Source organism: Jaculus jaculus, chromosome 3, assembly GCF_020740685.1.
Source record: "Jaculus jaculus isolate mJacJac1 chromosome 3, mJacJac1.mat.Y.cur, whole genome shotgun sequence".
NCBI classification, from domain to species: Eukaryota; Metazoa; Chordata; class Mammalia; order Rodentia; family Dipodidae; genus Jaculus; species Jaculus jaculus.
Genome location: NC_059104.1, coordinates 71,169,540 through 71,195,016, shown reverse-complemented (window position 1 = coordinate 71,195,016; position 25,477 = coordinate 71,169,540). Strand labels below are relative to the sequence as shown.

Sequence of the window (25,477 nt, the reverse complement as noted above, 5' to 3'; positions counted from 1 at the left end):
CTGCAATTCCAATGCTGGTGGAGAAAGGGAATCTCGGGGGCTCACTGGCTGGCTAGTTTAACAGGATTTGTGAGTTTCTGGTTCAATGAGAAACCTGGTCTCAAAGAACACAGTGGAGAGCAATAGAGGAAGAGACATACACAATGTTGATCTCTGGCTTTCAGATGCATGCACAACTCCCTCAATTTATTCCCACAAACATATGAACATGTGCACACACAAACCCCACAGAAAACCCTATAAACACAATACCAAGCTAGGAGTGTTTAAAAAGAACATTTACCTGAAACACTTTAATTATTAGTTTTTACATGTCATTAGCTTATGCAATTGTCATCTGCTTTTCAATTTATTCCCAATTCTTGTATCTTTTTGTCTTTTCCTCTACTAAGGATAGATTGGATTCATTAATTTCCAGTCAAAGGCATGGTGATTTGTTTACAAGGCTTGTCTATATAGACTCTGAAATATTAAAAATTATCTTCCTATTCTAATTATTTTACCAAACACAAAAGTATTAAAGCATAAACATGCATAATATCTTACCCCAAGTGATTTTAAAACTGTGTGAATGTATCTTTCCTTTAACTGAAGGTTTAACAGGTATTCCTGGTTTATCAGGGCAGGTAGTGAATTCTACTATTTCACTGGGATTACTTTTACCTTCTGAGTTATAAGCAATAACCTGTGATGAGAACACAAAGACTTAAATGTTTAATACCTAATGACACTGACTTAATGAACAAAGCAGTGAGCAAAAATGCTTGCTCAAATGACAGAATAGATTTCAGATGTTTATCCCTTTGGGAGTTACTTTTCTTCATTATAAACTTGGCATATAATGACTATAGTGACTTCTAGAGTTAGTTCTGGGAATACAAGGGTCGACTCACATTTTGACACAAACAGCACATGCACTGAAGGAACAAAGTAGAATGTGATGATTCTTTAAGGGCTTTTAGGATTGTTTTGCTTATCCCTTAGGTGCAGCAATTCTTTGACTTTTTCTCCATAAGATAAAACCCAATTCCCTTTAGCCTTGTAAATACATTGTATTTAATGGTTTCTTCTTACTTTCAAAATACAGCAAAATGGGGCTGGAGAGATGGCGTAGCGGTTAAGCGCTTGCCTGTGAAGCCTAAGGACCCTGGTTCGAGGCTCGGTTCCCCAGGTTCCACGTTAGCCAGATGCATAAGGGGGCGCATGCGTCTGGAGTTCGTTTGCAGAGGCTGGAAGCCCTGGCGCCCCCAATCTCTCTCTCTCCCTCTACCTGTCTTTCTCTCTGTGTCTGTCGCTCTCAAATAAATAAATAAAAAATTAAAAAAAAAAATATATATATATATATATATATGGCAAAATGGAGTACCACAATTTCCCATGGAAAAGCCGGTGACATATTAAAATGAGAAAGGGGTACACTAAAAAGAGTTAAAGACTTTACTAAGGCACCTTTCAAACAGGGTAAAGGAGAAAGGAGGACAGATTCTAATGATTACAGACCAGATGAAGAGTACGAAAGGAACATGACTGCCATGTATTGTCATAAATGCTGACGTATACCACTAAGGAACACTAAGAGAACCTGATAAATCCAGATATTGTTTCCATTTCTCTCCACCTTCCTTAAAAACAAGAAACAAGCTAAGGTCAAAGTATGGAAGGTTCCTAGTTCAAAGTGCTTGGCCCTGAGAATCCCTGCTGCTTGAAAAACAATTTCTTAGAAATTTGGGAAACAAAACATCAATCAGATTGCCAGAAGGGTAAATAATTCAATATATATATTTATGTTTGTTTCCTTTTGTATTCTGTGTTACCAACACCTCAGTTTTACATAGTAACAGAATTTACAAAGTTTTCATAAACTTGACAAATTATAGAGCTATTAGGAACTTCCTCCTTAGAAGACCTGTGAGGAATTAGATATATCTAACCCATAAGCTGCATACATCCCAGGATAACTACAAATTCAGCCTAGTGTGTTTGTAGATGACAATATAAAAAGGCTTGACATGTCTGCTGAATTTCTAAACCAAATGCACAATCTAGCTACCTACTTTGATCATGGCTGAAAAAAAAATCAGTAAAAAACAAAACAAACAAATAAAAATAACCTGGACCCAATGCACATATTTGATAGGTATTTTATAAATATGAATACTATACTTGGAAAACAAAGTGACCTAGACTCATAAGTAGTTTTTAATGTGAATCGATTATAAAGTAAGGCAAAATAAATATAATTATGTATTATATAAAATCAGATTTCCTATTACTAAGGTTTTCTTTCTCCAGTTCTTCAGGAGCATTAAGATTTCTCTCTGCTGTTTAGTAATTAAAATCATTGATAATGCCTTCTATCATTTAGTTAAATGATTTTATTAAGCAAGTCCAATAGGAAAATTTAAATATTGGGTTTATGAACTTAAGCATCCTGTTGCATTTCTGGGAAAACCTTTGTACTAATACTTAAGCTCAGAGTCACTGCAATATTAGCTAATTCAAGCACTGCCTGTTATAAAATAACAACGTCCATAACTGACTAAGTCAAAGAGCCAAAATGACACTATGGGAAGAAGGATAAATTTCACAAGTCTCCTTAGAGGAATCTTCAGTCTGCCACTGCCTCAAGCAAGCCAGAGTGAAATTAGAAAATTTAAAAATTACTACATGGCATTATCTATCATAAGAGTTGGTTGAGGCAAGAATTATCACTGGGTGTTAGAAGCCAGTAAGAAAATCTGATAAGGAACAGGATGTCTATAGAGTACATAGCACATATTACTAGCAAAGGCAAAGAGTAACTTTATAATAAAGAAATATGATTGACATCCCCTTAAAGTGACTACTAGTAATGGGGTAAGGTGAAATTGCATACCATAGTATGATATAGTATGAAAAATATGGAATTTTTTTGGGGGTTGTCACTGCCAAAAGTCATACTCCAAGTATGTTTTAACAATGTCCATATGGTGTAAGATGTATATTCATATCATGCAAATAAGAGCCTTACAAAATATTAGTGTTTTGAATATAAATACATGAAGTTTGAGGAGTACTGTTATATAATATGAAAGTAACATACAAAAGCTCATTAGAAAAGGTCAGATTAAGATTTAAATTCAAGGGCTAGAGAGGAAGCTCGGTGGTTAAGGCCCTTACCTGTGAAGCATAAGTACCCAGGTTCAACTCCCCAGAACCCACATAAGCCACAAGGTCACACATGCACTCAAGGTCATGCATGAGTCTAGAGTTCGATTGTAGTGGCTAGAGTCCCTGGTGTACCAATTCTCTCTCTAGCTCTCATTAAAATAAAAAAAAAATTAAAGTCAAAAGAACAAACTATGTATTTTGCATTAGCATAATAAGAACAGTAGAAACAAGAAACAAATCTTTTAAGGACTTTTGAAGTTTACCTTAAATTTATACTTAGTACTACGTCTCAGATTTTTCACTGTGTAAGCAAGATCTTCTCCATCATATTTAGGCTTAAAACCATATCCCTGGGAAGGGAAAACAGTATTTTCATTAGACATATAAGCAAGCTCCTCTTCATCTTGGATTAAATTTTGTGACTGAACTCTTTTTCTTTATACTTTTACTTTGAGTGGACGGGCCCAGACATACTCAAGATTATTCTCAGTAAATATAATGCTCAAGAAAATTCTGACCTTTGTGTGAAGAAAAGAAGAGTATGGGCCAATGGCAATTTGACTATCAGTAAAGCTATTCTAAAAACTAAAATAAATTTTACAGAAATGCTATAAGAGTTAACCACACTGCAACTATGCCCTGAATGCAGAGGTGTATTTAGGTGAATAAATAAATGGTTGGTTACACTGTCAGATGAGGATACCACTTTGGTTCAATATTGCTACTTATAGTCCCAATGACAATACTTTATTACTTTACTACCAATGTTTTTGTGGTAAAAAATATCAAAAACTGAAATCTAATTCAAAATACCATAAAACCAATTTGAGGTATACAATTTAAAGATTTATAGTATATTCACAAGATTGTGTAGCCATTACCTAATTCCTCATTCAAATATAAAACTTGGGGGACAGACAGATGGCTCAGTAGCTAAGGCTCTTGCCTGCAAAGTCTAAGGACCCAGGTTCGATTTCCCAGTACCTATGTAAGTGAAATGAACAAGGTGGTGCATGTGTCTGGAGTTCATTTGCAGTGGCTGGAGGCCATGGCATGCCCAATCTCTCTATCTGCCTCTCTCTTTCTCTAAAAATAAGTAAATAAATAAAATACATAAAGAATAAAACTTGGCCTTTTGGGTTAGCAGTTATTTGGTTCTAGTCTATAGATGGGAGGCCGGTGACTAGATTCAGGTGGTACTACTTAACTCCTAGAAGATTCTTAACATCTTCAGTGGTAATATGAAAATAATTGGGGATTAACATTTGTTCATCTTTTAAAGTTTTTGTGTCCAGGAAACTGCAGTGATCTTTCCCTTTATTTCCTCCTAAATTGATTAATGTATGCATCTATCTACCTACCTACCTACTTACCTACCTGCAACTTACCTCACCTTATCTCATTCATCTCATTTTAGGGTGCTTCATGTTGGGGATGGAACCCAAAGCCTCATCACCAAAGTGGTGATATCCTCAAAAGTGTAGTATATGTTGATTCCAGGCACCCACAAAACCAAACCAAAATGAAGTAGAACCTAAACCTCTTTTAACATAGCCAGAAAACAAAAGATAAGTTCCCTCTCACTTCCAAATCCTCCCAAACAATAACAAACCAAGGCTCAAGGGACTTGGGAAAGGACCTAACTATAGAGGCAATGTTTACTGAATCTTCTGTTTAAATGATACATTCATACTTACGGATGCTTCTTCCTCCATCTCTAATATGTAAGCAATTCCTTCATCTGATGGTGTTCCTGAAGGTTTACTCCACTGTAAGGACAACCAAGTAACTCCAGCCTTGGTTAATATAGGACTTGCTGGCATAGAGGGGGCACAGCCTGAGGTGTAATATAAGACTTCTTCACTAAAGCCGCTGTTGAAACAAACAGTTTTTAGGAGAATGATAGCAAGTTTTTTTTTTTTTAAAGCTAAAGAACATTTTTATTTTATTTTTATTTTTTTTGAAGTAGGGTCTCGCTCTAGCCCATGACGACTTAGAATTCACTGTGCAGACTCAGGTTGGCCTCAAAGTCACAGTGATCCTCCTACTTGGGTCTTCCTGAGAGCTGGGATTAAAGGCATGTACCACCATGCTAAGCAAGAACAAATTTTTAAAAATATTACTTGAAAATGAAGGTTTTAATTTTCTTATTGTGGTGATCAATGCCTTGTGCATGCTAGGTAAGAGCTCTGAGCTATAGTCTTCACTTGGTCAGACAATAAATTAGTATTTGTGTTTTCATGTGTGTGGTCAGTCTGAGGATAATCTTTGGATATCAGTCTTTGTCTTCCACCTTGTTTGAGACAGGGTCTTATGTTTTTCTGCTGAGAATGCCAGACTAGTCTGCCTGTGAGTTTGGGAGTATGAATCTCTCTTCCATTGCCAAAGGCACACTGGGATCACAGGTACCCATACAGCTTTATGCATTTTGGGGATTTAAACTCCAGTCATCAGCCTTGTGAAACAAGAGCTTTTAACCACTGAGCCACCTCCCCAGGCCCATGAATTATTATTCTTTTAAATGTGTGCTTTTGTTCATATTTTTAAGGCTATATAATATATCTAGTCAGTAAAGAAATGTACATTGTCTTGTAGAAAAGATAAAATCACAGCAATACCCATCTATTGGTATATAATATGATGTGCGTTTTAAACAGAGTTCCACATAATGACATTCATATAACAGAGAAAATGCAAATTGTGGAATTAAACTTTTATACCTATAAAGGTAAGCAGAGACATCTCTAGGTTAAAAAAAAATCAACATGAATCTAGGGCTGGAAAGATGGCTCAGTGGTTGAAAATTTTTGCTTGCAAAGTCTGCCTGCCTGGGTTCAATTTCTCAGTACCCATGTGGACTATGGTCCCTCTATAACTACATAACATTCTTTCCTAGCTTTTGCTGGACTAATAATGTAAAAACTGTTCCAACAAAGTAAAGCATATTTTTAAATGTAATTTGTTTATAATTTGGACTGGAATCATGGAGCTGACTGAATAATTTAAAAAAACATACCTTATTTTATAAAATATCTTACCTTGTACCATAGTCATTTTTTGCTGACAATCTAAATTTATAAGCCATTGCTGGTGACAGTTTAGTAACTTTAAATTGCTTCTGGGAGCCCATGTAACACTGACAAAACTCTCCATTTCCTTTACCCTAAAAGAAATGGTTAGTTATACATTATACATCCATATACATTACTATAAAAGGGGTGAGTCCATATCCATTTCTTCTTGACAGTATTATACATTTAAAGTAATTTCTGCCACATGTAAGTCATGGATCTTAAGAGAAGAAATGAACATCACATATGTGATATAGTTCAATAAATGTAGAATTCAAAATCCAAAAAGAAGCTATACAAAAGGTTACTTGAGTAGCTTTTAGAATTAAGTATAGTATTTTAGCCCATACTAAATCTCTTGCTATAACACAATATGTATGTGATAATCTCCAAGGAAGATGGGTAGTAGTGGTAATAGGGAGACCTTTGAAATAGATAACTGGCAACTTTCCCTCAACCCATGAAAAGTTCTATGCAAATAACTGTACGAAAATCTATCCAAACCTCTTGGATACTGGAGCAGCCACCACTTACACTTAATACTGAAAGAATTCTAGCAGAGAGAAAAGGCTAATAAAAGACAGTAAGAAAGTAGAGAAAGAAGCCAGGCCAGCTAAGAAATGGAATTTTAGAAATTCTAGGTGTGAAATAAAGTGGACAAGTTCCTCAATCTCCATCTAACTTTCTTTATAGTGCTGATAGAGGGAGAGGGAACACAGAGTACTTCTTCAAAGAAAAAATGTACTTGGCTGTTTAACTGAATCATCCTACAAATGCCTCCTGAATGATCTGCACATAAAAATCATACCATTTTTGAATCATGATGATTCTGTTCCCTACACTATGGCTGTGATCTCAGTTTCAGTTTCAAGTTTACATTAATGATACCTTCTTAGATATTAAATAATGGTATAAATATTATCAAATAATGAATTAGTTTTAGTTTGCTTTGAGTTTCACCAGGGATGAATGCTAAATTTTATCAAATACCCTCCCATCATTTATGATGATGTTATAGTTTTCTATATTAATGTGATATGCTAACAAAAATATTATGCTGAATTCTCTTAGAACTTTTATAGTAAAACCTTCTTAGTCATGGTTTATTATTTTATTTTAACATGCTGCTGAGTTTCTAAAGTATCAATAGCATTTGCTCTACTCTCTGGCTTTTTCTCTTAGCTTTGCTTAAAGCAGCAAGGCAAGAGAGAACAAGATAACTGAGAGCAAAACAATGTGTTAAACTTACACAGTCCAGTACACTTGCTGAGACTAACCAATGGTGTCCAGGGCTAACCCTAGACCCTCTTAGTGCTACATCATACTGTCACAGGACTGAACAATGTAGCTAGATTAAGGATCTTCAGATAGAAGATTACTCTTTGTCTAAATGAACTTTAAATGCAATCACACAAATAGGCATCTAAGAGGGAAGCAGGAGATTGGAAGACTCTGTGAAGACATGCTGTATTAATGGAAATGGGGCCTACAAGAGCTGGTCAAAACAAGAAAACAAAGCCCACTCTAGAGCCTTTGTAGCACGACCACACTGAAATATTAATTTTGGCCTAGTGAAAACCATTTCAAATTTCTGGCTTTGAGAACTGTGAGAGAATAAATATGTTGCTTTAAGTCACCAAGCTTATTGTAATGTGTTATGGCAGCTACAAGAAATGACTAGCCTTGCCATTAAGGCTGATATGTTTTCATTAAGCTAATTATAAAAATATTATTTATTAGCCAGGCATGGGAGCACATGCCTGTAATCCCAGCACTTGGGAGGCAGAGGTAGGAGGGCTGTCTTGAGTTCAAGGCCACCCTGAGACTACACAGTGAATTCCAGGTCAGCCTGGGCTAGAGTGAAACCCTATGTCAAAATATGTGTGTGTGTGTGTGTGTGTGTGTGTGTGTGTGTGTACATGTGTGTATACATACATTTACATATATTTATATGTATTTATAATTTATTAATTTTTTTCCTTTTTGGTATAGGGGATCGAATTCCAAGCCTTGTACTTACTAGACAAGCTAAATTCTACCACTGAGCTATATGCCAATCCCAGATTTTTGTTGAAAACACAAACAACCCCCGCCATAAAACATAAAGAGGGTAAGTCAATAATGCTTTTTTTTTTTTCCCCCTCCTCGAGGTAGAGTCTCACTCTAGCCCAGGCTGACCTGGAATTTACTCTGTATTTCCAGGGTGGCCTTGAACTCATGGGGGTCCTTCTACCTCTGCTTCTCGAGTGCTGGGATTAAAGGCGTGCACCACCATGCCTTGCACAATAACATTTTCTAAGACCACTGAGAAGATAGATAAAAGCATTATCCTGTTTGAAGACACATACAGTATTTTAACCATTAAAAAAGATTCAACTGACTTACCTCATCCCATTCTAAAATAAAGCTTTGGATTTTAGAACCATTGTCACTAGGTGCCTGAAACAACCAAAAAAAAAAAAAAAGTAATAAAAGTTAGTAGTCATGAATAATATTGTGGTGATGTTAAGGAATCTATTTTATGTTGCAGATGTTCTCTGTGACTTAAAGTCCATAGAAGAACAAAGTAAGAGGCCAAAGTATGCTGAATGCTGAGTAATCTCTTTTAGCAAGAATTATTTTAATTTTCAAAATAATTAAAACAATGTTACCTATAAGGCTTGATCAGCTTTAAATTTGCTCTTTTTAAAAAATATTTACTACAGAATGTATATTGAATATTTTTGTGATGAACTAGTTTTTTTTTTTTTTTTGAGGTAGGGTTTCATTCTAGTCCAGGCTAACCTGTAATTCACTATGTAGTCTCAGGGTGGCCTCAAACTCATGATGATCCTCCTACTCCTGCCTCCCGAGTGCTGGGATTAAAGGCGTGTGCCACCACACCCGGCTTGAACTAGGGTTTTGAAAGGCAATCCAGGAAAGCACAATGTCTGGATCTCTTCTAGAATCAATGTTCCCATCATCTGAGATTAGTGACTCAGTAACTTGTTCACTTTTAGGTAAAATCTCCCTTAGTATTTCACTGTAGTATTTAATCTCTCTTGAAATGAAGGATTTCAGTCTTATTTCTAACAGTTTCCTTCCTATAATTTCAACCAATTTCTCTTAAGATAAATGATCAGTAATGTTCTTATAATTTCATCACCTATCTGGAGACAGTTAAATGAGACTTGCAACAACTTTTTGTTGTTGTTGTTTTTGTTTTCTTGAGGTAGGGTCTTGCTCTAGCCCATACTGACCTAGAATTCATTATGTAGCCTTAGGCTAGTCTTGAACTCATAGCAATCCTCCTACCTCTGCATCCCAAGTGCTGGGATTAAAAGAGTACATCATCATGCCCAGACTTTCATTTAACTTTCATTTAACTACTAATTATGGAAGTAGTAATTAAATATAATTAGAGATTAGATATTTTAAATATAGTCCTATAACATTTTAGGACACAGAAGTCTTGGTTGTTGGTTGAGTATTATTACCACTTATCTTGCATTAAAAATGTAAAAATATTGTTCATAAGAGTAGTATCTACCTGACTGGCTTGGTAATGGTGGTTCAAAATGAATACAATGAAAAGGGACAAAGAAAATATTCCTGAAAAACTTCAATCTTTTCTAACAGAGGAAGAGACTCCAAGGACAGAGACATCTCCATAGATGTTCCTGACAATAAAGGACCAACTTCAGCTTTTTCCCGTCACGATTGTAACCCCAATATCACTGGATAAGACATTACTATTAACTGTTGCCCAAACAATGTTCTTAAGCATGTTACCCCCCCCCCCCAACTAAAGTACTTTTAGATTATGAAGCAACAGATTCAAAAGGTTGGATATCAAGTCACTAAACTCTAAGCTAGGAACTAAGATTGTTAAGCTCTGGAATACTGAACAGAAACTACCTACTCAATATTATCAATAAATCTGAATATTGTCTCCAATGACAATGATAATTTTTCTTCAACCACCCTGATAACTACTGTTTACAGAGCCATTTCTAGAAATGTCTAGGGCTGGGCAACCTTTGTAGACAACTTGAAGACATATCACTGTCTATATCTTGTATGGGCTGTTAGGATGTCTGTTGTTCACTACAGAAATTGAAGAGCACTGACCTACAGAAATCCCAGTCTATATGAAAAGACCTGACTTGTTGTCCTGAATCCACCAACAAATTGGAATGCTAAAGTATATTCATCAGTGAAATGCTACAGGCAATGTAATAAGGAATAAAATTAGTCAAGCTTTCTATAACACATGAAAATGTATATACATATATAATGTGAGTATAATGAATATATGCACATACATACACACATATATGTATACATACTTAAATACTTGATTGATGCATACTAATAGCATTTTTTAATTACACAAAATCTTAAATATCCTCAGAAATGGGGACTATTAGGCTAGATAGCAAGTTTGGGATAAGGAGAAAGCTCAATTTTTCAAAGCTTTGAGAAGGACTAGTCCCATAGCTTTGATTCAGGCAGCTAGCTAAGGGAGGAACCTTACATCATACCCTTGACACGCCTACCTCAGCTTCCCCCCACCTCCTTCAGTTGCAGGACTCAGCATATGCTCATTTCACTCAACCAGATCTCTCTCTAGAGTGTGCACCCCACTCAGGTGTGGGTGAACACCTTCCCTGAGCCCAGGCCAATGGGCTTTGAGACTTGAGAAAGATGTATCAACTTCTTCCAGAGCTGGACTTAAAAATCTCTTACCTGGGCTCAGGGAAAGGGAATTTTCCTTTTTGGCTCTTTGGCTGCTCACATCTTCCCAGTCTGGCAAGCTGCCAAAGTGGGAAGGGGTATTTCTTTGCTATTATTTTTTTGACCTCCTTTTGTTTTTTCAAATGGAGGAAGGGATTTATTGAAGCTTCCAGGGGAAGTTCCATAATGACAAAAGAAGCTGGTCTGCTTTCACACACACACACACACACACACACACAGAGAAGCACAAGCCAAAAGCCACACAGCATAGCACAGCATACTTTGAAAGCACACGTGCCCTTTTATAAAAAGAAAAAAACCCTTTTCACATTTTTGTTTCAAAGGCCCATGCTTGTTCTCTCACATGGGCTCACAGGCCATATGGGTGTATCTACTTTCCCTTTCTCAGTTCTCAAATCCTTCCTCTCCCTCATATCCCTGATATTTTTGAATAAAGTATACTATTTTATGAATTATCCTTCTCACTCTGGTTTATCTTAATTCTTTGGGTAAAAAACAGACATGAACTCAGGGCCTGGAGTTCAAGGACTTCTCAACTCTCATAGTCCCATTACAGCTTCAGAAGAAAAGTTTTGCCCTTGAAGTATGAGTTATGATTAGTCAAGATAAGTAGTTATATCTCACAGCAAATTAACATTTACTAACAGGGATAGTATTCCCTTCTAGAGTATGTTTTGAAATTTGGCTTGATCATAAATGATGACAAGGAAGAAAAGAGCTGATAGTTACTAGATGGACAGAAATGTGCTCTGTCCTGTAGAGTTGATGAGCCAGTTAGTACAGTAAGAAACTGTTCCTTTACCTAGGAACATGTCCTGCTGGATGTCCATAGGTGAAATATCTGTTCATAATTATCAGAGCTTTGAGCCTAATCTCATTATATGAGTTTTTCCTTTTTTACTCCCCCTCTTCTGGGCTTGATCAGACATTGTACTTTTCCCAAATGTAAGTACTGTGCACCTTGGGATATTTAATTCTGTTCAGAAATTTACCAAGACCTGTACAACTTCAGAAAACCATGTCACCTATGCTAATGATGTCCATGGGTATGAATGACAAATTTCATGTATCATATCTGTCTCATATATTCTTATGTACCAGGGGCCAAACATTCATATGATGATACTCCTTGAAAAAAAAAAAACAAACTACAGCTATTTTGAAGATTGTACAAAGCTCAATATAACTTAGTAATGGAGAGTTGGAATGATACAGACCCAAGCCAAAATTATCTTAGCTATGTTAGTTCCCTTAATAACCATTCACTGCTCTTATCTGTGTATCTGACCTTTTGATGGTTTCTTTTGATTCAAGTAAAACCTTTGGAATGTATTGTTAGCAGGCCATTAAGGACCCAAGAGCTAAGAATGTCATCAGATAGCATCTAGAACCTATAGCACAGACTTTCCTACTTTGTCATAATGCACTTGATGTTCCCATCACTGTATTTATAAATGCTTCGATTTAAAACTTTTGTTTATTTTGCAGCTATAAAAAGGTTATGTAACCACTTCCAAGGTAGAGCATGTTATTCAGGCAGTCTAAATCTGTGCTCCTGATTGCTCATAAGCCTTTGCTCAGAAAAAACTTTTTTCCACCAATACATTTATGTGTTAGAATATATACTATTTTATTAAAAGCAACATTTCTCTCTTAAGGCATTATGTTTATATTTTAGGGTAAAATCTTGGATACAAAGGCATCATTACAAAATATTAACTACTAGATTGGTAATTATTGTTACAAATCTCAATGTCAGCACATGTACAATATAATAAGGACTAGGAATTAGAAATCAATCTTTTTTTTGCTTTAAATCAAAGAGAGTTATCTGAAAGTTCAAGAAATAAATGCTGACTTCATAGAAGTAATGACAAGAACAAGTTACTTAGCTTAATTTTGCTGGTCTTCAAAAACAACTGGCATTTAATACTATTAGGAAATGGAGACAAAAAAAAAGGAAGAAATGACTAGTTACCAATACTCTACAGAATCTGCTTACCTTCCATTGCAGAGTGAGTGAGTTTTTGGTCCGATTGGCTATCCTTGGTGAATTAGGTATGTCAGGTTCACAGTTCAAAGTAGTAAAGCTTTCAGCTTCTGAAGGAGTTCCCTTTATAGAATTTGACTCTGCCTGTACTCTGTGGTGATAAGGTGATACAAGAGTTTTGCCCTCTGGAATCATTCTATCCTACTTTCAACAGCATCAGCTTTTAAGTATTTACATTACAAGGTACCTTCTAAATACTATCTAATACTATGAGTATTAGGAAAGTAGCTATTAGAAACAGTAAAAATTAGTGATTTCTTTTTTTGAGGTAGGGGTTAGGGGTTCACTCTAGCCCAAGCTGACCTGGAATTCACTAGTCTCAGGATGGCCTCAAACTCACAGTGAGCCTCCTACCTCTGCTTCCCAAGTGCTGGGATCAAAGGAGTGCACCACCATAAATTTTTATTGCAATCCAAAGTAGGAATCACACTTCAAATTGTGATATAACTATGCCTCTATATATATGTATTTACAAACACATGCAACAAATTTTACACAACAATATTCTGAATATACCAGTACTTTCTATTTTAGTTGATTCTATTATATTGACATAAAATGCTGAAAAATCCACAAAATTAAATTTATTATTCCATAATGGTTGTAATCCATAGTTTGAAATACATTAGGTTGGACAATACTTGGGGTTTAATTATAGAAAATTTACTTGAAATGTTAATGTTTAAGAGGAATACATTAACAATGAATGAAAAGAACATAATTTTTTTTTTTCAAAAACTGAGTGATTTAAGTATTGAGCCCTTGATGGGGAAGCCATAAAGTGAATTTTGATCAAATACACTGGGAAAAAACCATAAGACATTATCTGAGTTACTCCTCTTAAATGTCATAAAATTCTAAGAACTTTATTTTCTCAAGAACTCTTTCCAAAGCAAAATGTAGCAAAATGCATGAGCATCAGCCAAATATTATTTATAATTCTGTTTTATAAAAATTTCAAGTTTTCAGTAGTAAATTAGATATTAGAGATATATTCTATAGATTCATTCCATTCCCTATGCCCCATATCAGGTGAAAAGCCCTTTCTCTGCTATAACATTTAAACTTGAGTTAAATATTTTTGGGTTATTTTGAGATATCATGATAATTGTGCCAATAGGAAAATAGAATTCCATGTTTATATTCCAAAATATAGTTTAGATTTTTAAAGAAAACCATTAAGGTTTCTGGAGAAGATGGCTTAGCAATTAAGGTGTTTGCCTGTACAGCCAAAGGACCCCAGTTCAATTCCCCAGGACCCATGTAAGCCAGATGCACAAGGAGGCACATGCATCTGGGGTTTGTTTGCAGTAGCCAGAGGCCCTGATGTGCCCATTCTCTCTCACTCTCTTTCTACCTCTTTCTCTCTCCCATAAACAAACAAACATATAAAATATATTCAAAAAAAAAAAAGAAGAAAATCATTAAACAAAACCCCAAATCAAAGCCTAGCTTATGTTGTAGCATATGAAAGCAACACATAAAAGATGTTCCTTACTTTGCATGGTAATCAGTGGCTGGTTTGAGATCATTTAAAATAACACTTGTTTCTTCTCCTCTGGGAGGGGGGAAAAATTAGCATTTCAATGTCTGATAAAGCATTTAGGAAGGCTATGTAAAGCATTATATATTCTATAGTTATGGTAACATGAAATTACACTGCTTCTTTACAAACTACAATCACATTGAAGATTCTGCTAGAATTTATGCCATTGGAAAGTGTGTCAAACTTTAACCATGTACCCTCATACTACTTAAAAACAAAAAGGGTAGGGCTCTAAGTGCAATAGTGGCACACAGCCATGGTGGGGAACCAACTGCTCTCGATTGGGCTAACTGATCCCCTCAGTGGTATGGGACCCATAGCTGGAGCTGGGAAACAAGTCTGAACCATATCCAAACATAAGCCCACTCTCCATTGTCAAGCTACCATCAATCGTGGGCTACAAGAGGGCCTATATCTATTAAATTCTCTCTCTAAAAAAAAAAAGTAAGGGTTATCTCATTTGTCTGGTGCTAACTTACTCTCTATTGGAGAATCTGCTTCTCTTTTTCAGATAGGTGTAGATCCTAAGGAAAGAGCCACCCCATCATACCTCAAAAGGGCCCTGGCTGAAACTAAAAAAAAATGGTGAAACAAGCAAGGGTGCTGTTTTCCTGAGGAACTGGATACCAGCACAAGGGTGAAAGAGATCAACACAGAGAAAAATCAACTCCTACCAAATCAGAGATCCAGAGACCCCCAACACCCCATCACTGAAGCAGACCAAAAATGAACCCAAAATGGCTCAGGGAAATTTTGCGGAAGAAGGGCGGAAAGAATGTCAGAGCCATATGTTGGGTCATAATATGCAGACATGTATCCTACCCCTAACTATGGGCTAACTCCAGAATGCATGACCCATATACCTCAACAAGGAGAGGTCAAGGGGAGGGGGTAGGTCACGGATGAGCCTAATAATGGTACCAAACTGACTGTATTTGCTGAGTACAAAACTAATTAATAAAAAAAAAAGGGTAGGGCTAGAAAGAGATGGCTCAGTGGATAAAGGCCTTTGCTTGTAAAGCCTGATGGCTGGGCTTTGATTCCTCAGTATTCATGTAAAGCCAGATGCACAAAGTGGCACAAGTGTTTGGAGTTCATTTGCAGCAGCAAGAGGCTCTGGTGCACCCATACTTACTATTTGTCTGCTTTTATCTCTCTCTCAGATAAGAAAAACATTTTTTTAAAAAAGGTATGCTAAACATATCAAGTATGAGAACTAGATATCTTTTCTAGGGAAGGTGGTTAGAAGGAAATAATGACTGAAGAAATTACATAAAAATTATTTAAAAAATTTATTTTGCAAGGCAAATACTGAATAATATATGCCACTGAAAACAAAACTAAAAGCTTTTAATGAGTTCAGTCATACTTTCATTTCACTTGAAATAACATGAACCTTCATTTACAATTCTGTAGTTAAAGAGAATGAAAAGATAAGGAAAAAGTGGATCATACTTTATTCTGCAGTAGACTCAGGGCCTTAACAACTACTCTATCATTAGGATACATTTCCCAGTCCCATGAATTGTAATTGAAATATTTTCTATGTCCATGCAATTTTAAGTATAATGGAATCCATCTTAAAATAACCATAGAACTATTATTTGGATTTACAGCCACAAACCAGTCTGTCCTTGTATGTTCCTCTTCTTCCTCTGTCATCTTTTAATCACTGTTCCCTAATTCTATTTCTTTCAACCAAGTTTCTTATGTTTCTACTCGCCCATTGCCTGCCAACTACTTCGTTTTTCAAATCAAAACCAACATATGGTATAGGACACAGAAGGTGACTAATGTCCCTCTTGTGCTCCCTGGTCAGGCAGCAAGTGGAAACAAATCTCTATCAGCAAAACAGGAATATCTAACTAGAAATAACCATTAGCAAAAAATGAAATCTCTATGTGAGGGGTCTTCATTCCCTGTTTTATCACATACATAGGTTTTGCCTATGAAAACTAAATGAATAAACACCAGTAAGTCTCGTTAGAGAAGGCAAACATTTTTATAACCTTACAGAATAAAATTTTAGTCACTGAGACCAGTTTCACTTTCCTTTTTTTCTTAGCAGCTATTACTTGAAACAAAGATACTGAACAGTTTGATGTAGTCAGTATTCTATGTTATGATCATTTAAATAACTACCTCTTTTACAATCATCTTTCCGTTGGTTAAACTATAATAATTGGCTTTATCCTTTATGAATAAAGGCAGAAAATGATTTAAAAATTGTTATTATAAATGCCGTAGTTTTAGCCACTAACAATTTCTAAGGTTTCCTGGTATGCAATATACTTTAGAACAAAGGAATGAAAACAACAATAGATTTTTGAAATGATTAACATACCAAATGAGGAAGTTCATTTTATGGAAGATGAAGAGCTTGTACATATATATATTAAATCTAAGACTTCAGAGGAATAAGACATTTAAAGAGTAAATTCACAATAAAACTTTCTCCATTCCTTGGCCCTGCGTTCCACATTACCATTATATGAAATTTAACATCTACTAGGGAACTTACTGAAGAACCAAATGTGAATGTGGCCAGTTACAGAATATGACAGAAATGTGTACCAGCCTGCATTTGAATTATTTGCATTGAAAATCAACTTGGAGATCAAAATGTAAGCACAAACTGGGAAAAAGTAGAACAAAATTAGTGCTATAACTGGAAAGAGCAAAGCCTAGCAAATACTTACATATAAACACTTTTGTATTTCCCATCTTTTCCAGTACTTGAGACCAGAATTTCATAAATGCAGAGCTCTGGTACAGTAGTTTCTTCTGTTTTGCTATTAATGAAACTGGAAGGTGGTGACCAGGTAAGTACCACTGTCCTTGCCTGGATATCCGAAGCCTACAAAAATAAAAACAAAATACAAATATGTAAAAGATCTTTGAAACAAATACAATGTGCACAATGAGCAGTTATATATCCAAAGGGGTTATAATGAAGTACAAGATGACATAAATAATATCTGTATTATAAGTATACACAAAATGTCTAACAGTTTCATATATAGATGAGAAGTACTTTGTTATAAAAGCAAGAGTAAAGAGGTTTAACAAAAATCTAAAGACCAATTTGTGCTATTCAAAACTACTGATATAAATACTATACACTGTGAAAATTTAAAAAGGAATAAAAGCACTTTTAACACCTTTGAAAAAGTTTACTTCTCAATGAACAAAACCAAACGAAAAACAAATCAAGAAAAAAATGAGCAAAGGGAACACAAATAGGCCAAGGAAACATGACCATAAATGGGCCGCACACAAAATGACATCTAAGTGCATTCACTATGAAACAGTCATCATGACAAAATACCACTTCTTTTTGTTTGTTTGTTTATTTTTATTTATTTATTTGAGAGTGACAGACAGAGAGAAGTGGGGGGAGAGAGAGGGAGGGAGGGAGAGAATGGACGCGCCAGGGCTTCCAGCCACTGCAAACGAACTCCAGAGGAGTGCGCCCCCTTATGCATCTGGCTAATGTGGGTCCTGGAGAATCAAGCCTTGAACCGGGGTCCTTAGGCTTCACAGGCAAGCGTTTAACTACTAAGCCATCTCTCCAGCCCCAAAATACCACTTCTATATACTACTTGGAACATTCCAAGCTAATCAGGATGTTGACACCCTGGAGAAATGAGTATAATAAACAGCAAGGTATGCAGGTTATCTTCCCTTGGCCAGAGAAATTTGGGAAACAATATGAAATTTTAAGGTCTTGTTAATGCAGCCTAAGCTAAACTAGAACTTGAGATCCTCTTGCTGCAGCCTCCTCAATAATGGGATTATAGGTACACATTACCATGCTGGACTGTATTTACTTTTTGATTCAAGCATTTCATTTCCAGGATTTTTCTCCCTCAATATCCTATGAAATGCAAAAGTACATAATTACACAAATCCCAGAATGTTCATTGCAGCAATGGCAATCCAGTCCCTAACTTTTAAAATAATGATATGGTCTCTTAACACATTCTTATTCAGGTGTGTGGTAGTTTGAATAGATGGTCCCCAATATATTCAGTGTTTTATTAGTTTGTAATTTGGATCTGCAGCCACCTGGCTGGATAAGATCTTAAAGTGTGGTGGTGGGTTTGAAATTCCAATCTGAAGATATGCAAAGTGCCTAGTTCCACCTGAAGTTCCTGAAGCGTGCTGTGTGGTATGGCTTTTGACTTGTGGTTTTCTCTCTTTTTGGACCTATGAAAGCAGGGCCAACTTCTTTCATTAATATATTGATGGTATGTAATAGTGGGGAATAAAAGGAACTGGACAATTGGACATCTGCTTATATTTAAATAGTTGTGTTACTTTTTTTTTAATCAGCAAAAATGCCTGAAAATGTACTGCATAAGTGCACTGTTACCTTTGTGGATTTTATGTATATGTATAATGGGATATAAGGAGAGTTGTGAATTGGAAAAAGCCAGTGTAGAGACTAGGAAGCAAGAAGAAGGTTAAAAGGGAAGGAAGAGATGAGAGGTCTTAAGGGAAGGGTATAATAGACAAGTACAAAGGCAGAATACTGGTGGGGGTGGAGGAGATAGTCTAAGGGTAGGAATGGAAGAGAGGAAGGATGGGAGGAGGGATAATAAAAATTTAAAATTTATGAATAAGCCATATGGAAGCCTATTTCTTTGCCAACTAGAGAGTTTGGGCAGAATATCTTGTGGATGCGGATAATGTACTCAAAAGCTATAGATTGGTATTAAAAAAATTTTGGTACCAAGAGTGGATACCTTCCAGAGAGTTGTTAGCTAGGGAGGCCCCCAGATGATGGCAACCACTGGGGTGACTCAAAACTCACCAATGTGCTGAGAAGTGATAATGGAGTGTTCAGCATTAAGTGGGGCACCTCTATCAGATCCTCTAAGGCTCAGGGACCATTGAAGAAGAGGTGGCAGAAAGAATGTAAGAGCCAAAAGAAGGGTAGAGCTGCTTACAATTCTGTCTTCCAGACACAAAATGGTCTTGATATTCATGACCTCACAGTGGTTGACACTGCCTATACAAGATGTGCATAGTGGGAGGAAAAACACAATGACTTCAAAACAAAAGAGAGACTAATTAGAAAGAAGAAAGGATTCCTTCAGGTGGGAGAGGAGATCTGAGAAGGGGAAGAGAGGGTGATGGGAGGGAAGTTTGATCATGATACATCATTTATATTTATGGAAGCTATCAATAAAAATGTTTTTAAAAAAGATGGGTGTAGTGGTGCATGCCTTTAATCCCAGCACTTGGGAGGCAGAGGTAGGAGGATTGCCATGAAATTGAGGCTACCCTGAGATAACAGTGAATTCCAGGTCAGTCTGAGCTAGAGTGAGACCTTACCTCAAAAAACAAAAACAAAAAATATTTTTAAAAAGAAAGGGCTCAATAACTATATTGTGAATTAATCAAGAGTATGTAGTTCTTCAAAGAATAATACAATGAAATAGGACAGTAAGTGAAGAAAGCTTGCCACAGAACCATAGAGTATGACCCTGTATTTCATCAAAAGGAAAAAAATAGCTCTTTGATGGATGGACCCATACAGATAAACTAGAAAAGGACTGGAAAGAAATCCAATGATAAAATTGGGGAAATGGCTACAAGGAGATTTACTGTTACTTTGTATATTTCTATATTGTTCATATAAATAATAAACTTAGTAACTGGCATTTCTGTTAGCTTGCTTTTTTTTTTTTTTTTTTTTTTTTTTGAGGTAGGGTCTCACTCTGGTCCAGGCTGACCTGGAATTAACTCTGTCATCTCAGGGTGGCCTTGAACTCATGGCAATCCTCCTACCTCTGCCTCCCTGAGTGCTGAGATTAAAGGCGTGCGCCACCACGCCCGGCTTAGCTTGCTTTTAAAAGGAGTGAAGTTACAGCTATTAAAAAGCAGAGAAAGAAAAAGACTAATTAGAGCAATTATTGTGATATTTTGAAGTTTTTCTTCTTTTTAGAAAGGTTTTTTCCTAAGATTGTAATTATAGTGTTCAAAAATTTAGACCCCCAAAGTTTTTCCCAACTTCTGTCAAAAAGTATCTTTGCCTTTTTCTTCTTTTTTAATACTTTCAGTAGCTTATTATTCTGTGTAGTAAAAATATAACTATGTATTTTAAAGACTGTTCTATTTTTCTAAAATTAATGCTACAAATTCTTTTACTTGTATAGCTTTGGAATGAGAATTGTGATCTCACAGCTTCAGAATAGTATAATTTTTATTCCTTATATTATTCTAAATGAGTTTAAAAAAATTCAGTTTGTGGGCTGGAGAGATGGCTTAGTGGTTAAGGCACATGCCTGTGAAGCCTAAGGAACTAGGTTTGATTCTCCAGGTCCCACATAAGCCAGATGCACATAGTGTGTCACATGCATCTGGAGTTTGTCTGCAGTGGCTAGAGGCCCTGGCATGACCATTCTTGCTCTCTCTGTCCCTTGCCCATTCTCTGTCTCTAATAAATAAATAAAAATAAATCTTAAAAAATTCATTTTGTATGGAAAACACATAGTCTTTTGTCATAGACTACTTTGAATATGTGAAGAAATTTTCATGTAAGCCAATTCTACTACCAGCAGTTTTTTTCCAATTCATTCTGTTATATCTATTTTATAAATGGCTGGGAAATACTAAGTTTCTTTTTCTTTCAGAATTTTGCTTCACTGATTAATAACTCTCTCCTTAGGTCAGATCTATGATGAGCTATTATTCAGCTTACAATCCTAACAAGTTAAATGAATAAAGCAGGAAATATAATAAAACCGTTTATGAATAAAATAAATACCAAGAAAAATACATGAATACTTACCGTTGGTTTGACAATGTTGGAAAGAAATGCTTCTAATGCTTTAGCTTCTTCATCTTTTTCTTTAAAAAAAAATTAAAGACATGAACTTAACTATAAAATCTTCCCCTTTAAATATGTCTTCTGAAACTAGATTCTGTTTCCTAGGCATTTTTTCCTGTTAGTATTAATTATGATACATATATAATGTATACATACACACATCTATATAAATCAGCAAGCATTTCTTAGAGGAAGTATATTTTCTTTTATAGTAATAAAAATTCATTCTTCCTTTTGGAAATTTCTTACTTGCTATTCTCATATCCTTCCTTCCTTTTTTTTTTTCTTTGAGACAGGGTCTCACTATTAGCCTACACTGGCCTGGCATTTGGATTCAGTTCTGGAATTACAGGCAAGTAGCACAACACCTGGCTACAATCTCATACATCTTATTAAGTGAACTAATTATTTTCTGGGGCATGCCATAAATGTCTCCCCAAATAGGAATAATGTGCTTGTTCATAATTTATGTAACTAGCTTAACTATTCTGAAATATCAATGCTGAAAAGGATGATCACGCAGTCAAAAAAACAAGACAATTTCAGTAAATGTTAACATGTAATTCATGAGGCATTAAAACATTGTTTAAAATGTTGGTGAAGAATGAAAATGTTAAGGAAAATGGAGGTGAAAACAACTAATTTGATAGTTCCATCAAAGTTGGAAGCATCTTAGTTTCTAATCACATATTAACTATGCTCTTGATAATTCAACATAGTAAGAATTGTGGTATTAGTATTGGTAAAAAGGCATGTTAGTATGTTTCATAGCCATGTCTGATAAAAATATGACATGGTCTATTTGTAGAAGTTAAAATCGGTAATTTTATCAAAGAAACCTAGAGAAGTTAAGATAGGCAACAGTCCAAAGCTTAACATAGTCAAAAGTAGCTGGGTATGAATGTTACGCTATAGGCAATATTTGTAACAATATTTATTAATGTAGCTCATTTTTACTTTATAGAGATTTGAGTCTAGCACAAATTAAAAAGTCACATTCAGAGTTCATATGGTGGAACTCACAGGTTAGAGAAAGAAAAGCAGGAAAAACACTTTTTAAAAAAGGAGAATGCTCCATCCTAACTACAGAGCATGTAAAGAGGATTAATGACATATGTAATCACTATCATATATTTACACATTAAAGAACTTGGGAAAAAGTTCTTTATAAAAGGCAAGATAGCCTTACTAAAAGGCCTAGAAACAGAAGAAAAGGAATCTGGATTAATGTAACCTGAGTTTTCCTATCAAACAGAAATATCTTTCAACTAATAAAATTTATGATACATGTGAATTTATTGAGATTACTCAAATTGTCAAAAGCAGGATGAAGTGACTGATAGGTAAGGCTGTATAGTCAGCAACTCAATGAAAACTATCACTGAGATGCTTGAGGACTATAAAGAGTTATCTTCTATTCCATTTTGTTAAAAATTATTTTTTAGTTTATTTGCAAGGGGAGAGAGAATATGAATGAGAATGGGCATGCCAGGGTCTTTCGCCACTGCAAACAAACTCCAGATACATGCACCTCTTTGTGTATCTGGCTTTACATGGGTAGTGGGAAATCTAACCTAGGTTGTTAGGCTTTGCCGGCAAGTGCTTTAACCATTGAACAATCTCTTCAACCCAAAGAGTTACCTTCTATTTCTGCATCAACTTGGATACCACCTTTTCCTTTCCCTGATTTGTTTTTTGCTGGTCCTGTATGCAGACCACTGGCATTCTGCCCTTTTATAAATCCGTTATGTTCACTTATAGGAGAAGGGCATTTCTGGGGTGATGATGGTGGACTGCTCATTTTATCTTTCTGTGTTCCTTGTCGATCCTTTAATTTTTTCTGCAGACGTTCATATGTTTTACTAGATCTTTCATCTCTAAAGTTGGACCTTCCATGTGCAGAATGAGCATCTAGGAAGAAGAAATAGAACATAAATGTTAAAAATATCACTTTCTCCAAATAAGTGTATGGCATATCAAAAGAAAATAGTTCTAGCATATAGAATTTGTTAGAAAGTATTAGAAACAATGATTTTGCAAACAAAAGCTACTTTTTTTTTATTTCTATTTATTTAAGAGCCAGAGAGAGAGAGAGAGAGAGAGAGAGAGAGGGAGAGAGGGAGGGAGGGAGGCAGGCAGATAGATAGAGAATGGGCACGCCAGGGCCTCCAGCCACTGCAAACGAACTCCAGATGCATGTGCCCCTTGTGCATCTGGCTCACATGGGACCTGAGGAATTGGGCCTTGAACTGGGATCCTTAGGCTTTGCAGGCAAGCACTTAACCGCTAAGCCATCTCTCCAGCCCCAAAAGCTACTTCTATGACTCTATTAAGTTGTGATTTGAATGTATATGTACATGTATATGTATTTATACAGGCATTTTTTCCTTTTGATGTTTCTTAACTATTGATCTCCAGAGAAACAGCTTAGTGGTATGTGATGTCTGTGAGTTACTCTTTTTTTAAGCTATTACTTTTCAAATTTTTTTCAATTTCAATAATATAAAACAGGTGAAGACAAGGGGGCACACACTTCTGGAGTTCATTTGCAGTGGCTGGAGGCCCTGGAGCACCCATTCTCTCTCTCTCTCTCTCTCTCTGACTCTTTCTCTCCCTGCCACTCTCAACTAAATAAATAAAAAGGAACAAATAATATATATTTAAAATAGGTGAAGAAAAAGTTACTACTTGCCTAAAAAAGGAATTCATCATAAGAAAATGTTGGTATGTTAAAAAAATTTTTTATTTTTCACTTAAAATCTGTACAGAGAAAAGCAGTTAAGAACAAAGTCATGCAAGCATCACTAAAGGCATCAATTTTAATTCATCCATGTTTTGTGAAAATTAGTATAATATACTTGCCTATGTATTGTAAGGATATGTTCACCAAATCAAGATAAAAGCATAGGAATTTGGACACTCACATATAAAAGAAACTTTATCAACATGACATAGAAAACTTATGAATAAAAAAAGAAAAAACATTGAGTCAAATATCCATTATAGAGCTAAAACTATAGTTCCATGATCTTGGATTAGGTAATAGTTTCTTAACACAGAAAAAGCATAGCAATGAAAGAAAAAGCAAACTGGCCTTTATTAAAATTAAAAACTTCTCTGCATCAAAGGATACCACATAGTAAGTGAAAAGGCAATAGAGGAAAAATGCTACCAACAATATATTTGATAAGGGGCTTGTATCTAGATCATACAAAACATATCATACAACCAAAAAGGTCAACTCTACTATAATGGGATATACAAATGGCCAATATGCACACAAAAAATGACATTAGGGAAAAGTTATTCAAAAACAAAGTCAGATAAAATTTCATAGACAACCAGATGGTTATATCAAAAGACAGACATTCAGGTTTAGCATGGATGTGGAAAAATTGCATTGCTGGAAGGAATATAAAATGGAACAAACACTGAGAAAAGTTGGCAGAGTGTTTGCTAGTCAATTATAACATTAATATACGACCTAACAATTTTAGTCTGAAGTACTGTACTTAGGAGATATGAAAACACATCTGGACAACTTATACTAAATGTTAAATGACATTATTCACAGACAAAATGATAATAAATCAAATGTCCAACTAATGAGTGAACAAAATGTGGTATGTATATTTACTGAGTATAATGATTCAACTGTAAAAAGGCATGAAACACTATTTCAGTAACAATACAAATGAAACTTTTACAAGCATTAAGTGAAAAAAATAAGACATGAGACATATTATATGAATATTTTGTTTTCCTTTTGAGTTTTTGAGTTTTTAAGGTAGGATCTTGCTCTGGCTCAGACTGACCTGGCATTCACTATGTAGCCTCAGGTTGGCCTTGAAGACTCGGTGATCTTTCTTCCTTTGCCTCCCTGAGAGCTGGGATTAAAAGAATACACCACTATGCCTGGCTTTATATCAAAATTTCACATGTAACACATTTATTATATGTACATTTAAATTCATATTTGAAATAGGCAAATGTCTAGAGACAAAAAGCTTATTAAGTGGGATGAGGAAAACAAAAAGACTGTTAATAGGCAAAAGTTTCTTTATTGAGATGATAAAAGTATCCTG

General features: G+C 35.4%; 1 protein-coding gene across 3 annotated transcripts in view; it reads right to left on the bottom strand.

Moving 5' to 3' along the window:
- Window positions 1-25,477, bottom strand: part of Fndc3a (fibronectin type III domain containing 3A) — a 216,176-nt gene that overhangs the window by 31,843 nt on the left and 158,856 nt on the right. For all 3 annotated transcript variants that reach the window (XM_004665882.3, XM_045145063.1, XM_004665883.2), the window contains 10 exons: window positions 23,034-23,303; window positions 21,354-21,412; window positions 17,254-17,411; window positions 14,507-14,566; window positions 12,961-13,099; window positions 8,607-8,660; window positions 6,189-6,313; window positions 4,848-5,022; window positions 3,414-3,500; window positions 547-685 (listed from right to left, as the gene is read on the bottom strand). In XM_004665882.3, the coding sequence (XP_004665939.1) occupies window positions 547-685; window positions 3,414-3,500; window positions 4,848-5,022; window positions 6,189-6,313; window positions 8,607-8,660; window positions 12,961-13,099; window positions 14,507-14,566; window positions 17,254-17,411; window positions 21,354-21,412; window positions 23,034-23,303 (1,266 nt within the window). The remainder of the gene's footprint in view (window positions 1-546; window positions 686-3,413; window positions 3,501-4,847; window positions 5,023-6,188; window positions 6,314-8,606; window positions 8,661-12,960; window positions 13,100-14,506; window positions 14,567-17,253; window positions 17,412-21,353; window positions 21,413-23,033; window positions 23,304-25,477) is intronic.